The 15,476-nt window shown below is 52.4% G+C and overlaps 1 protein-coding gene across 3 annotated transcripts; it reads left to right on the forward strand.

Annotated features, from left to right (window-relative positions):
* Window positions 1–587: 587 nt before the first annotated feature.
* LOC131581173 (mucin-2-like) lies at window positions 588–15,143 on the forward strand. 3 transcript variants are annotated; one of them, XM_058843165.1, is made up of 5 exons: window positions 588–704; window positions 9,784–10,254; window positions 11,314–11,643; window positions 11,977–12,137; window positions 12,277–15,143. In XM_058843165.1, exons 1-5 carry the CDS (start codon window positions 638–640, stop codon window positions 12,301–12,303), a joined length of 1,056 nt encoding a protein of 351 aa, XP_058699148.1. In that variant the 5' UTR covers window positions 588–637; the 3' UTR covers window positions 12,304–15,143. The 3 variants fall into 3 exon arrangements, with proteins under 3 accessions (XP_058699148.1, XP_058699146.1, XP_058699147.1); XM_058843163.1 differs by having other exon boundaries at window positions 12,942–15,142; XM_058843164.1 differs by having other exon boundaries at window positions 596–704; window positions 9,787–10,254; window positions 12,942–15,142.
* The last annotated feature ends 333 nt before the right edge of the window (window positions 15,144–15,476 follow it).

Below are 15,476 nucleotides of genomic sequence, written 5' to 3' on the forward strand. Positions count from 1 at the left end.
ACTTGGAGCACCTCTGCACCCAGCTGTGCCCACAGACCCAGGTACCCCAAAACTATCCAGAAGCCCCAAGATGATGCCCCGCATTGGGCTCATCTGCTGTTCCCATCCCTGCATGGGGCAGAAGTGGGTGTGTCAGGCTCAACTAGGGGTGCCAAGAGCAGATTTGGAGGTGGTAAGATCCTGGTCTGGGATCACTTGAACCTGTCCATCGGTTGATGAGATGGTGCAAACCTGGGCTAAGGATTCCCAGAACAGAGAAATACGGGACCGGGGTGTCCTGTCCGAACCAGGAGTGATCGCTCTAAGGATGCTGAGGCCGGTGTCGGACTGTGCCAAGGGTGTCCTGCCCGAACCCAGAGTGCCGGGGACCAACTGATGATGCTGGGGGTGGTGCGAGCCGAACCGAGGGTGCCGGGGACCGAACTGGGACTGGACCGAGCGCGCGCTGTCCGACGCGAAGATGCGGGGTATCGGGCCGGCAGTGTGGGGGGCCGGCAGTGTGGGGGGCCGGCAGCTGCCCCCTCCCCGCTCCTCCGGGGCCGGGGCTGGACCACGTGCCTGCCGCCCCGCCCCGGCCGCCGGCCCGCCCCGGCGCCGCCCCGGTGCCGCCGGCGGAGCCAGCGCGGATCGGCCCAGCATGGAGGGGACGCGGCGCGCCCTGCTCCACCTCGCCGCCGCCTGCTGCCTGCTCTGCGCCCTGCCAGGTACCGGGGCGGCCGCCGATGGGTGCCGGGGAGGGGGGGCTCACCGAAGGGTCCCGCCGGTCTCGCCGCGGCGGGGAGCGCAGCGCCGGGACAGCCGTCGGGGCAGCGCCGGGACACGGGGTCCTCCGCTCGCTAGTGGGGCTCCAGGAGAAGGGTCTGAAGAGCCCACCCTCCCAGGGCTCCCCCTCCGGGGAGCAGCTCCCCGGTCTTGCCCCCCGAACTCGGGCGAAATGCCCCGGCGGACGCTCAGGTGAGGTGGCCCAAGGATGCTCGGGGGGGTCCCGGGTGAGCCCCATGCTCCGGGCAGCAGCGCGGCCGCCGGTCCCGGCCTTGCCCATACAAGGCAGCTGCCGGCAGCGCTGCTCCCGCCGGCGGAGCCAGCCGGGCTCACCTCCCGCCCGGCGCTCCGGCGGGATCCCGAGGGGATGTGCGGGGAGGGGATCAACGATCCTGGAGGCGCTCGCCCTCCGGCATCCAGCCCTGCGAGCCTCCTGCCTCCCGCCCGGCAGCTCGCGGGTGCCTACGAGCCGCGGCTGAGCTTCCCCCCGAGGGAACCCCGGACAAAGCCCGAACTCTGCCGCCTCCCGCAGCACGACGGGACGAGGGCCCTGTGCCTGCGGGGAGAGAGGCAGGACGCATGGAGCTATCCGGGAGGACGGAGCAGAAGCCAGAGCCTGGCCCCAAGCAGCCTCTCTTGGGCCGAATTTCGGCGCTGCTCTACGATCGACACATCCCCACGCGGGCAGACGCCGTCTGCAGCGTGGCGCTGACAGCCCCGTCCCCCGACACCGCCGAGCTTCGCCGTATGCCCCGAGTCGGGGGGCTGTCACCTTCCCCGTGACCCTGGCCAAGGTTCCGTGGCATTTAGGGACTTGCCCCGGGCACAGGAGGCAAAACGTGTTTCTTCTTCTTTGTGGTTGAGAAAAACCCTTGGCCAGACCCTGGTCAGGTCCCAGCACCATGACGGCAGCAATGGAAACCAGGGGGTGACACACAGAAACTCAGTTTCTAATAGCTGATTAGGGCTGGGAAAACCCTGGAACAGACAGATGCCTGTGGGACTGAGCCCCAGCAGTGAGAGTAGCACTCAGGATGAGGTTTTGGGTGCCGGATGCGGTTTAACTGGGTTTGAGGCTGAGCACTGGGAGCAGTCCCAAACCAGCACCCTTTATGTGGGCAAAGCTGCACACCCCACACGAGAGTGGTTGTGCTGTGATGGTGTGTGGGGAGGTGACCAGCCACTGGCAAAGGAAGGACTCAGGATTTCCACGGCTGAGAGGAGGAGGAGCTCTGAGCTGCCTATTCTGGCCCCGTGTCTCACACTCTGGGTGCACTGAGAAACCCCAGGGAGCCCCTTGCCCCAGCTGGCTCATAGGAACCTTCTTGCTGCAAAGTCCAAGACTCAAACTGCCAGAACGTACCAGAAATTAAGATTGCACTGAGTTTTTCCTGGGATCTTTGTTGCTTAGTGCCCCAGTCCAAGATTCTTCACAGTCTCAGGAAATGATACCTATGCAGCTGACCTGGCCCTTGCCCTCATAGCTTTTGAATTTGCTACCTAGTACCGACTGTGGTTGAAAGAGCAGATGTTTTGTAAAAATAGAAAATAGATGGAAGAGATGCTGCCAATAATAAAATGTCCCATAGGAAGCACAACCCATAATGAGACACCAGAAAATCTCAGCAGGACAGTGGTGGGGGAAAGGAACGGTTCACCCAGAGATTGGTTCTGAAGTCAGCAGTGCCCAGACAAATTTGTCCAAAACAGGGCTTGTCCTAGCTCCATGAGCTGCTCTCTCCACTGGTCCCAGCACAGATTCCCTTTGCTCCTGCTATCCAGCAGCTCCTGCTCCCACTCCCCGTCTGGGTTTGCAGCAGGGCCACAGGGGAGCTCAGGCTGCTGCGTCTCCTGTGCTCTGCCCACCCCGGCCTCTCAATGCAGCCTTTCTTCACTGCCTGCGGAAATCCACTTCCTCCAGCACCAGCCTTACAAATAAAAACCCTGAGTAATTTTGGTCTGGGCATTTTTCTGCTTCTCCCTCCTGTGCAGAGCTGCCTTGCAAGCAGTGAGAACAGCACAGGGCTGGGAGCAGCATGAGCACATAAAGCCCTGTCTGTCAGCACCACCTGAGCCATGCACAGGCGGGCAGTGTGTCCGCTTCAGGGTCCCACTGCTGATTTTTTGTGATTTTTTTCCCTTTTTTTGCCCAGGGCAAGGACAAGTGGATGGCCTTGGCCCCACCCTGACAGGACAGCTCCAGCTCTGCTGCGCCCAGAACTGAGCCACAGCTTGATTCTCTCCTCTGGGTGTTTCCTCCAGCTGTGTGACCCTGCACTCCCAGCCCAACCTTTCATGTCATGCCATCAGTCTTTTATTCAATTTCTACACACACTTTTTCATCAGCCCCAGAGGAAGGGTGGGCCTTGTCTCCCTGCTGCCCTTCCAAGAAGGCTTGACCTGCTGAGCAGGGGCAAAGCACTCACCTCCTTCAGCTCCCTTGGCCCCATGCCTCCAGACAAAGGGGAGCAGGGATGATCTAAAGCACAGAAGCCCCAGTCCCTCTTTCCTTTCCAGCAAGACTCTCAGGGTGGGCAGACAAAGTTCTTGGTGCAGGGTTCCATAGGTCTGTGCTCATCCCCACAATGCTCTCTGGGGCAGCTTTCATAGGGCTCAGTGCCACTGAGGTCTGGGGTCACATCCTGAGTCCTGTAGGGCTGCCCAGGACAGGGCAGGATGCATCCTCCAGCCCTCACAGCCTATGGAAGGACCTGGGGGCTGCTCAGGGCTGGTCAGGCTTCTTGATGTCCAAATTTCCCCCATTTCATGCCACGCTGCATTGGAGAATAGGCTCCCTGCTGATATGGGGCTGCTATTGAGGCAACTGGCTTATTAATTTCTCCTAATGATGTGAATGCTTCCTCCACTGCAGCTGTGACTCCTGAGGTAAGCAGGGCCGGGCTGTCTGATGCCAGATTTCCCTGCTGTTGCTGTATTACTGGGTTTACACAACCCCAGAGAAGGACAGGCTTCCCAGGCTGTGCATGCCATGGGTGTGCCCAGCAGCTTTTGGGCAAAGGGGTCTTCACCACTGCTCATTCACCTACTGAGGAACAAAAGCAGACAGCATGAGAGTCTCCCAGGCACATTCCTGCCAAGTAAGGTGCTCCAGAGCTGTATGTGGCCCATGGAAAATAACTGGCTGCTCTGACAGTGGTAGCTAAGCAAGGCAACCTGCTCTCCCTTTTCCCTGACAGAGAAATTTGGGATAAGCCCCCTCACCTCTAAATGGGGGATCAGTGATAGAGCTTCCTGCAAACCTGTAGGGAAGAAGATTTTGCATTTCTCTCCCCTGGCTGGGTGAGAAGGGTCTCATGTGGCAGGGCCAGGCAAAGCCTGACACCCTGGGGTCACCCTGTTCCTGCAGGTAGTGATGGGGCTGGTGCTGCCCCACTACTGTGTGCTCTGGGCTGTGCTGTTTCTCTGCTGTTTTATGGGTTTTCCTAGTACCGAAGTACCTGTGCCTGGCATTTATAGTTCTGTTTCCAGAGCTGTTCATCTCTGTTCCTGCACCTCTTGCTCTGCCCTGCTCTGCCATGCTACGGTTGGCTGGTTGTCCTGGTTGCCAATGCTGTGCCATCTGTCGAGGTGGTAGCACTGCCTCCCCTTTTTGTTTCCCGGTGTTTCAAGCCTGTGGCCCGGTATCCAAAGATGCCCTGACGAGGCATCTTCTGCCTGCCTGGGCAGGTTGGGTGCTGGGCTGTCCCTCCCCAGTGCCACACTCGCTCAGCACCCCATATCTTATCTGCTCCCGTCTCGTGCTCTGCTCGTGGCCACCTGCCTTCTCAGTCAGGAGACGTGGTTTCTATTCCTGTCCTCTACATGAGGCCTTGCTTTGCAGTGTGCCTGGCCTGGCAGCTCCCCAGGGCTGAACTGGGTGCTCAGCACCCCTTCTTCAGCACCCCCAGTTTTGATGCCTGCAGAGCAGCTCTCAGAGGGCACAAGGGGTGCAATGAATTAAACTGCTGCCCTGAAGAGCTTCACTGTGGTCCCCAAGCAGGCTACAAAGTCGAGGCCATGCCTACACCTCCCGCCTGGACTCCTCGCAGCAGAGGGAATCTTTTCAGCCTCTCTGAGCCAGGATGGGGATGGGGGCAGTCTGGGCATCAGCCCTGGCAGGAAGAGCACGGGAGCCTGTGGCAAATGCAGCCCTCTGGCACGCTGCCTCCATAGAGGTCCTGCAAGGTATCCAACTGGAGCTGAGTTTACAAAGCAGTTGCTCCTTTTACCAGATCCTGTCTCTAAACTTGCTTCATCACAATGAGGATGTTTGCTATACAGCATCCCTGGGTGCATCTGGCACCTTCCTGAAGGGCTCCAGAAATCTCTTCTGCCACTTGTTTGGGTTTTGTTTTTTTTTATTCCAGGAAAAGAGATCAGGCCCAGCTAGTATCTAATCAGGAGCTATTCCAGTTCTGCTTTTTAATGAAATGAAGAGCCTTGGTTTTAAATCCCACTATATGGTTTTATTTGCCTTTACACTCAAGTTTTTTTTCCTTTTAGAGATGTCTAATTACCACTGGTTGGTAACCATAAAACGTAATAACTGGCAACAAAAGATAATTTCTACATTTAATGAAGTCGTTTGCAAAGCAATAAGATACAACTGCTTTGATACATACAGGTTACAGTTTATGCTGTTGCTTTTTAAACATTGTATTTTTCCATGTTACTAGGTTGTTTGGGAATGGAACTGTTACACTTAAATGGAAATTGAATTAATTTAGTGCACCAAAATAGCACTGTAGAAGGGTTTGGGTGCCTTTTCAATGAATCAGAGCAGTGGTTTGACATGCATTCTGTAGGAAGCCGATTTAAGTGAGGTGCTATCCTCAGACAGTGACAGCAGCCTGTGCAGGAGGATACACCAGGGAGTCCTGCTTCCATGGGCACTTTGTGTGAAATCCTGTATTAATCTTTCTCATCTTTGTGCTTAGCTCTCACCTGGGACTCTGCACTTTTTCCAGTGGTGGCTGCAGCCTGCACACTGCTGCCCTGCACTCCCTCTGTCTCCAGGAGCCAGCTTTAAAAAGTGTTCAGGTCTATGGATTGGAGCTGGGTTGGTGTTGACCTTTGGGGAGCTCAGGCTGCTGTTTCTGTCAGGAAGGAGGGTGCAGAGGATGCTGCTGAGAGTGGCAGGAGGGTTGTGGCAGAAGCTTGTTGAGGGGCTTGTCTGGCTGAGCCCCTACTCTGTCATTCTTTTATTCTGAGAAGCAAATAGATGGTGGGGTGGCTGCTGTGGCAGAGGATGGAGACCATGGTCCTCACTCTGTGTGACTACCCTGGCACAGCAGTGACTCTGTGCTGCTTGTGCAAACCTTCCTCAGCCCCTCTCTTGGCCTCAGCCCTGAATCTTGGGCAGGGAGCACAATGTAGGAATGGCTCCATTTCCTGCAGAGCTGGCTTCCTTCACTCCTCTGTTAGGGCATAATTTCACCATATATGCTCTGGAGCTGGTGGGAGCTTGGGTTGATATGGGGAGTTCCGTCAGTGTTGTCAGACGGTGCTGGAGAGGGGTTGAAGCTGTGGGCTGATGTTCACAGCCCTCCCTTCCCTCAAGGAACTCGGAGTGTTTTCCACCCTTGTCCAAGGCAGGGGCTGCTTCTTGGTTGGCTGCATCCCTCCTCCCCTGGGACCACTCTCTTCCTTTGCCCCTCTTGTTTCCCAGACAGAGGTCACTGCAGTCAGCACAGTCTGGTGGGAGCTGCTGCTCCAAACCCACCAGCCCTGCCCTAATGTGGTCTGGGATCTCCGGTTCTCACCACGCACAGGCTGAGCCTGGAGGGTTAGCACAGACACAGGGCAGGAATGGGGCTGTGGCCAGGGGACCAGCTCTGCTTCAGCAGGCACCTCAGTGTAACCAAAGCAAGCTCACCCTTGGTCCCCTGTCAGGGAAACAGAGATATTCTTATGGTCTTGCTCGAAGATCCTGGGACAGTCGTAGCTGCTTTGTTATGGATCCAAGGGTGAGCGCACCTTTACCAGCACTGGGATGCTGCAACTCTCAGGTCTTTGAGAAACACAGAAAAGGTGAAGCAATCACACTCTTTCCATTTGCATCTGAAACAAGAGGACACGGTTCCCTCTTGTCTCCTGAAGCTGGTGAGGGCGATGCCTTAGGCAGTACAGCCATGGCTTTCCTGGCATGTGGTGCAGGAAGCAGAGCTTCTCCAGGAAGACGCCAGAGGAACGAGCTCTGACCTGCATCTCTATAGGAAACCAATAAAGAGCTAAAACCATCAGCACCCGGTGACTGGGGCAGCAACAACTGCTGGGGATTTTCTGACCTGTTGGGTACCAAGCTCCAGAGCAGGCCTGGAGCTGGACCCCTGAGAATCCGAGCCCGTGCGGGGTTTGCTGGATCTCCCCCAGCACCGCAGACAACTGCTCTCCCCTCTGTACCGCAGGGTTTGCCCCGGGTTTCGTTTTCGTGGCCCTTTTGGATGGATGATAAAACTGGCAAACTAAGTTGTGGCATTGCAGCAATGCCCTTGGAGGAGGGTTATTATTTTAAACTAAACTGAAGCAAAATTCAGGGCTTGTACCTTTTAACACCTACAGCTCCCGAGGAACAAGTTGCACCTCTGGGTCATTTCCCCAGGCAAGCTTTGCTTGATGACTATGTGATGGCTTTGGATGGGCCCTTACCCCTTAGGGGCTGACAGATGGGTGATGGGAATCTTTTGTCTGCCTGTCCCCGGGTGATTAGAAGAGTTTAGGGAAATGCCAGTCCCATCAGCTCTCCCTTTTGCAGACAGCAAGAAGCTGATCGTGCAGCGGGGTGGGGGTAGCTGCTTCTGCCCACAAGCCCTTCTGTCCCACAGCACCTCGTGGCAGGGATGCCAGTTCCTGGCATGCAGGGAGATGTCCTGGCGTGTAGGGTTCTGACTTTCCTTTTGTGCATAAAATCACCCATTTTCCCTGCAAAGTTCAGAAGTTCAGGCTATTTGGGTTCTGCAGGTCCGCCAGAAGTTCAGACTGTCTGGGATCTGCAATAGACTTTGCACGGTCCCATTTGTCTATCACCTTTATGTTCAGGAGTTCAAACTAATCAAACTGTCTGGGTTCTGCAACGAATTTTGCAGCTTGAGGTTGGTATAGACATTAAGACCCATTTCTCCTAATGACCCTCACCCATCGAGCTGCTTGTAAAGACATTAGCACCCATTTCTCCTATCACTTTTCTAGTCAGAAACTGGTTTCAGGGTTGCTCAGGCCTTTGTGTAAGACAGCACTCTACAAATCTTTCTTCTTCGTGACTCAAGCCATGACTTGCCACCCCATGAGAGGCTGTTCAGGGCACAGGCCAGCTATTCAGAGCAGCACATAGCCAGGTTTGCCACTGGCCGGGCACCTGGCCACCACCTTTCCTGTTTACCCCAGGGTGACAGCACGGCTCTGTGTCTCTGGCTGTGTGGGAGCAGGTAGTTGGGTGTTTACTGAGCAAGCATCCGCCAGTGCCCAGCCAGCACCCGGAGCTGGTGGGATCCCACCCTGTGCTGAATAGCAGTGCTGTGTTTAGGGCTGGAAATGGTTACATGAAGAGTTGTGCCTTTTGGTGCCTGGTCCTAGGAAACGCAGCCCTCAGCTCTTTTCCTTCCAGGTGTTATTGGTGTATCCTACACCTGAGCTCCATGGCAGAGTGGCTCACTTTATTTGGAGGCATCTTCTGGCCATGCACATCTGGATCCAGGTGAGGCCAAAGGGAGCATCACTTAGGCCTTTGGTCTTCATGTTTAAGTTGCTCCAGCTGGAGTTCCCTGTGAGAACTTGTTCTCTGAATGTGCCGAGCAGGGCTGTGCATCTCTGTGGGAGCCCTCCTGGGACTGGGGCCCTGGGCCGGGGAAGCACAGCTCCATCAGGCTGCTCAAGGGTTTTGAATTCTCCAGCTGGTCGGGGTACTGCAAAGGTCTTGAGAGGGCAATATGTTGTGTCTTTTTTTAGGGCCTGTTAAGTGCTGTAGCTGGAGAAGAGCTCTGATAACTGTATCTGTTCTGAAGAGCTTTTAAAAACTGCTGAAATTTCCCCAAAACAGTGTCAGAGTGGGCGGTTTTGCTGGTATATGAAGGTTTCTTACTGATAGCATCTGCTTTGGAAGTTTCTTTGCTGTGGAGAGAAGGGGTGTGATGATGGATTTGCTTCAGTACCTTTATTTTTTTTCTGTAATTAGCTCATCAGTCCTCTGTGGCTTGGATAGAAACTTCAACAGAAATTGTCAAAATATTGACTATGAGATGTTTTTAAATTGAAGAGTCCATCCTGATGCAGCTACATTTCTCTGTTTTCTTCCTGTTTATACCCTGAAAAAGCCTCACAGGATCTGTGTTTATGAACAAGCAGTGTAAGCTTTGTGGTTTTCTTTCTCCTGTATGCTGTCACACTGCCTAGCAGCTGTGGATCTGGGGGGATCCTTGCTTGCTGCAGGTTCCTTTCAGGGAAGCTGCCACTTTTTGGTGTAGTGAGAGGCTGAGTAATTCCCCATTTCTATGACAACAGTTTCACTTCATGGTGGTGATGTCTTCATAGATAACTCACAAAGGCAGCTCCCAAAGCACACCCCAGCCCTGTTAGCTGTAGTGTTCTTGCTACCCATTTCACCTTTCTCTCCAGCAGAATCCCACATTTTCCTCATTTGTGTTTTTTCAGCACCACTTTTGACTCTTTCTCAATGAACCAAAGAAGACTTACCTAAATTTCTTACAGAAGCAGGTTTCAGGTGATACTTTTAACAAAGCCAAATCCTCTAAAAAAGTTTAAAAGTTGCTCAAGGATAGAGGGATTGGTGGTGCTGACTCTAGAGAACAACAGAACAGGACTTGAGGGAGAGAAGGGTAAAGGAAAAGTCCCCTAGAACAGGTCTCTGCCTCAAAATCCAGGAGGATGGAGGAGCTATTTGAATCCCTTTCCCAAGTGTGAGCCTGTGCTGGAATTGGAATTAAGGGCATAAAAAAGTTCCATTTCTGTCCTTCCCCTGTTTCTCCTCTCACTGTGGGATCTCTGATAAACTTCTCTGTTCCATAGCAGAGGGTCAGAAGACAGCAGAGGCCTTGGTGTCACCATCACCTTTTCCTAGCACAGCTCTAACCTCGCATCAGCCAAGGGAAGCCTCTGACTTCAGTCCAGTGATCACTGCCATTCCTCAGACAAGCCTGGAGAAAAGCTTGACCGCTGCAACACTCAGTGCCACTGGGGCCCATGCTACAGAGGTGGACGATGCCTTCATCCCCACCACCCTCATGGCAGGCTCCAAGCCAGAGAGACTGCAGGCTTCTACCACTGCCCGTCCTGGGGACATCACAGTTACACACCCTGAGCATGACAACATGGGCTTGTCAGTCAACAGCAGCACTGAAATCCCCTCCCCTACCTTGACTGCCAGCACTCTGGAAGAAAACCAGACCAGCCATGAAGCCACAGAGCCTTTCAGCACAACTGAAGAACCGGATGATGCCAGCAGTGCAACCCCCACGCCTCCTCTGAACACTGTGCCTGGTGAGGTTTTGCTTTTTCTGCCTGTGCACAAAGTCCTGCCTCAAGGATGCACAACCTGGAAATGTCTGAGCACTTTCCTGGTAACTGGGAAGAGGGGGAACAAGGGAATGAAACACTAAGCAGAGCCAATTCAGTGCAACTTATTTGCAGAGATGTTAGTTCAGCATCCTCTTTGCAAACCTCATTAATTTTGGTATTAATAGTGCTGGCTGCTTTCTGATCAGGACACTGATTGTGTGTGGGGACATCCTTCATAAACCTAATCTGAAACAACATGGCTTAGCAGCACTGCCCAGCTGGGCCTTTCTGGCGTCAGGGCTGGGGGCTCAATGGGAGCCTCCCTGGAGAAGCATGCCCTCCCTTAACACAAAACATGGAGATGGGCAAGCACAAGTGACAGCTCATCCATTCCTGTGCAACCACAGGGAACCCTACCCTTCCTTCAGATCCCTCTGGGCAGCATGGGGATGGCTATAGGGTCTTCAATCCCAATTTTTCTCATCTTGGGGCCTGCCAGGCTGTCACACACCCCCAATGCAAGGCAGATACTGGTGGATCACTGATTTGTATGGTGTACATGCACAACTGCATTGTTTTCCCTCATTTGTCCTGCTGTTCTGTGACACACTGGCACAGCCTCAGGGCATTCTGTTACCCAGCCCCTGGGCAGCCCCCTTTGTGCTCCCTGTAAGGAGGGATGAGAGACCTTTCCCAGTGTCTTGCTCTGGGGTGATCCCCAGCTCTGTGTAGAGTTGTTTAAGCTTGTCTGCTTGCCCTTTGTCCCCAAGGACAGGCCTTGTGAGCCCAGCTGAGGTTGGCTGACACTGCAGATTGGCACATATGAAAATTGAGAGGACTTTCTAAGCACTGTGGGTTATAGTGTGACTCAGCTGTGGCTGTGCTAAAGGTTCTGCTTGTTTTCCAAAGGATTTACAATAAGCTGCTATTCCAATAGTCCCAGCAGTCTTTCTTACAGTCTTGCTTCCATCTCGCCCAGTCCCACAGAACAGTGTGTTTGCACTGGATCCTTTGAAATAACTTCTTGTTCCTATTTTGCAGCATCAACTAACAGCTCTCAGTCAGGGCTTTTTGACGGGCAGACCCTGGGGCCCACAGAAGCAAGGTCTGAAACCAAGCCAGGAACGAGCCCTGTGGGTGCCACAGAGGAGAGCACTGTGGGGCCCAGAACGTCCTCTGCTCCTGTCTCCATTGTACGGAGCACGTCCATCGCTACTGCCTCCAGGACTGTGCCGGTGACACCCGTCGTGACCAGCTCCACCTCTGCCAGCACAGCTGCCATCCCCACCAGCACACCTACACTGGCACAGTCATTGGAGCACAGGCATGAGAAGACTTCTGTGTTGGATGTTGGTGATGATGACAACTCAGGTAAATTCTCTGCTTTTAAAGGGCTGCCCAGGGAGACGGTGGGGTCACCGTCCCTGGAGGTGTTTAAGGAAAGACTGGATGTGGTACTCAATGTCATGGTCTAGTTGACAAGGTGGTGTTAGGTCATACATTGGACTGATAATCACAGAGATCTTTTCCAGCCAAATAGTTTCTGTAATTGTTTTGTAGCTGTTCTCACAAAACATGGCAAAGGGCTGGAGCTACCTCAAATTGCCTTTTGGTTGTACTGAGCAGAACCAGAAAAGACAAAGCTTTGCTGTTCCAGCCCTTGAAAGCTCTCCTTTGGTCTCATTCCCTTGGTTCTCCTTGCAGAGCTACCCAATTTGGCTGGTAAAACAAGGGCTGATCCCTTGGTAATCACTGTGATCTCTGTCTTCATTGTCATGGTGGGCATCCTGGGCTTGGTGGGCTTCCTGCGATACCGCCAGCACAACAACCGCATGGAGTTCCGGCGCCTGCAGGACCTGCCCATGGTGAGTCGTGCCTCCAGCCCAGCCTGATGTGGGCTGGCTTGCCACTGACTGCTTTGCAGTTCTCCCTCTACTACACTAGCAATGCTTTGGGTATTTGCAGCAGCACCAATGCTGATCACACACTCCTGTTCCTCCTTAGGTCCCTCTCCTTCCATCCAAGGTTTGAATCAAGACAGCAAGTCTCAAGGCTGGGTACTAAAGAAGCTCTCTGCCTTCCCCTCACTCTGCAGGGGAATGCTGAGAGGTTAGAGAGAGGAAGGAGAGCTCCATCCAGGCTTGGCCTGAAATGACACCTTCCTAACCTCTCCTCCTGTTTTCTGATATATTTGCTTTGTAACTATGACAAAGCAGATTTTATGCTCTGTTTCAGGGAGGTTGACTGTTTGTCTGTCTGTCTGTCTGTGTTTGACCCTTTGGGAATATAAAAATCTATGAGGCTGGACTAGCTCTGGGGAAGCTGCAAATAACTCCCTGAACGTTTTGGGATAGACGAGTACCGCAGCTAGCAAGCAAGCTGGTGCTGTTTCAAGCTGAGTGGAGTTTTCAACAGCCAGAGTTTTCCACATCCCTTCAGCAGCCAGGCAGTTCCTGCACACACCTCTTCTCTCCAAATGCTGCAGCAGGAGGGAGACTGACAATTCTGAAATCCAGGAACTGCACAGTGGCAGCATTTAGGTGGATGGCTGGGCAGATGGCCACACCGTGGCTGAGAAGGTTGTGCTGCCTGCACAGCAGTCTCCCAGGCTGGGACCATGATGCCATCATGCAGACATCTCATTAAAGCACCCTCTTCTCTGCTTCTAGGATGACATGATGGAGGACACCCCTCTCTCCCTCTACAGCTACTAGGCAACCAGGCTGTCCACTGCCCAGAGGAAAAGGCCTTGAGGACTTGGTCCCAGACGATCTCCTGAGCAATGAGGGGCTGTGATTTGCACACAACTGAAAGATCCTTTTCAGATGGTTTTTGGTTTTAGACATTTTAAATAGTTCAGTGTTGAAGTTTTTATGCTGCGAATCAGAGCCCAAGTCTGACCCCTTACTCCAGGCTTTCCTCAAAACAATGCCCTGGAGAGGTGTCTCCTCCTTTTAGTGTGGCAACCAATTAGCCAAGACACCCTTTGCCATGATGTTCTGCATGGATCTATTCTGTTCGTCTTGGGGGCTGCTGCCTTCAAAGGAGGTGGGCAAGTGATCCAGACTAGGGCTCTTAACACTGGTGGTGTCAGCACAGTACCAGCAAAGGAGACTGCTGTTTTCTGAGGAAGCCAAGGATGTGGAAATCAGTTCTCTTGGGCTGCCTCTTGTTCTGTATTTTTAAGGATAATTGTTTTGGGGGTTTTCTTGCACTTTTTTTGTTCCTGTTTCAGCTTTAGTCCCAGGATTTGCATTACCCATCCTGAAACACCTACCAGGAGGATAAAAGACTACTCTGCTTCCTTCCTAGATGTATACCTTTTCTCTTTAACCAAGGAAAACAGTTTTGTGGCCACTGGAGAAGTGCCCCTGCTACTTGATGTTGCTTTGAAGTTGCTGGGAGGAAAATGAACATAATGTTAGCTTAACTGAGCTTGATAGGACTCAGTTTATTGCCAATTAGACACACTAATTTGGTCTCTCCAAAATTAGGAAACCGTGTCTCCTACACTTGATGCTTTTGGCATATGTGTAAACTCCTTTTTCCAGGCTCAGTAAATGCTTTAGTCCATTTCTCTGCCTGGGCTAACACAAGCCTTTCCTCAGGTACCTCCTATTTTGCTTCTAGCATCTGCTTGCTAGAAGTTGTTGTACAAAACTGGTACTTTGCTCTCCCTCCTGTGCTATGCAAAGTCAAAGCTCCTCTACTTTCTGATGCTGGTCTTTTGAGTCAGTTGGTGTCTTGTCATGAGGACAGATCTTGGATGTAGGTGCCTTCCCTTTCTTGGTGTTATGCTGATTAGATTCTGCACTTTTTCCTCAAAATATCACTGCTGTAGACTGCATCCAAGGCTCTTGAGGCCTCTCAAGGAAACCCATAGACCAGAACCTCTGTGTGTAAATCAGAGGATCTTTTGGTGCCCTTGCCTCAGAAAGACCAGAGTGTGTGTGACATGAGAGTCTTCATGTAGTTACACCTGCTCCTGTTTTCTAACTCACATTTGACTGCAGGTAAATGGAAACACATGCCTTCTCTAGAGTGTTTGATTTTTGACTAACCCAGTTGCTCCCTCAGGATACAGCAAGGGCTAGAGTTTATCTGCCACATTGCTCTTACAAGCCTCAGTTTCTCCTCTCCTTTCAGTATCAGCATCACTGAACCCCACAAAGGACAGTACCAGACCTCACTTGCAAAAGAACCCTTATTTTCCCAGTGCTGTTACTGGTTGTTGTAGCAGGGAAAGGGGAATTTCCTCATCAGCTGAGCTCAGTTTACCTGGAAACCCCAGAGGTAGAGCAGAACCAGTTTGGGCCAAATAGATGAACTGGATATGGCAGCAGTTCCTCCTCCCTGTGTTGCTGCTTCCAGAGTGGCTGGAAGCAGAAGTTCTGCTGTTGGCTTTGGCCTTCCATCTGTGCATTGATGCCCAGATATAATAGGGAGGAGGGCTGGTTCTCTCCTGTGATTGCATGAGAACTAAAGAGCAATTGTCATAACTCCAAAGCTTTTGTATCAAGCCTTGTCTGCACAGAGCAATCTCCCTAGCTACAGACTTGTTTCCCCTGCCGGAGGGCAGGGTGCTACTGGTTTTCGGCACAAAGTTGGCAAATTAGTGGTGGAAAACAGAACTCCATCCTGGCTGGAACTGGTGCAGGCTGGCATATCTGGGAAGTGTGTCTGCACACAATCAAAAGGGCAGGGGCTGGTTGTTCTGGTTTCCCATGCACCACTGTCCAGGGGAAAGGGATGAGGAGGAAAACTCGCCCAACACCAAAGTGCAACTTTGTTTGTAAAATATGTTGATAGTGGATTTTTTTTTTTCTGCAATAAAGTTACAAATGCCAAAAGTGTCACAGTCCTCATATTTTCCTTGCAAACATCTAACTGAAAAGCTTTTATATATCACAATGAATCTTGTGATAGATAAACAGCAGCAGTTTGGGGCACAAAGAGTCACAGAGATGATAACTAAAAAATGCCAGACAGCTATGAGCTATAGCTCTGACAGTTCAGAAGGACACCACCCCCTGCCTGTGTTCCTTCTTGTCAGGGTCATTCTTGGTCTGGGTCAACCAAGATTAATTTGTGTGCAGTTAAATCAGATGAAATCTGTCTTAGAGAAACACACTAGACCGAAAAATCTAATCTACACCTTTAGATTCCCATCTTTTGCCCCTGAAGATATTCTCATGTTGTGAGCT

Source organism: Poecile atricapillus, chromosome 7 (genome assembly GCF_030490865.1).
Source record: "Poecile atricapillus isolate bPoeAtr1 chromosome 7, bPoeAtr1.hap1, whole genome shotgun sequence".
Taxonomy (NCBI): domain Eukaryota; kingdom Metazoa; phylum Chordata; class Aves; order Passeriformes; family Paridae; genus Poecile; species Poecile atricapillus.

Bases quoted from the DNA above. Each gene is read 5' to 3' on its own strand.
- LOC131581173 (XM_058843163.1), top strand. From the start codon at position 638: ATGGAGGGGACGCGGCGCGCCCTGCTCCACCTCGCCGCCGCCTGCTGC. The intron at 10,255-11,313 runs GTGAGGTTTTGC...CCTATTTTGCAG, and splicing joins TCCTCTGAACACTGTGCCTG to CATCAACTAACAGCTCTCAG. The intron at 12,138-12,941 runs GTGAGTCGTGCC...CTCTGCTTCTAG, and splicing joins GCCTGCAGGACCTGCCCATG to GATGACATGATGGAGGACAC.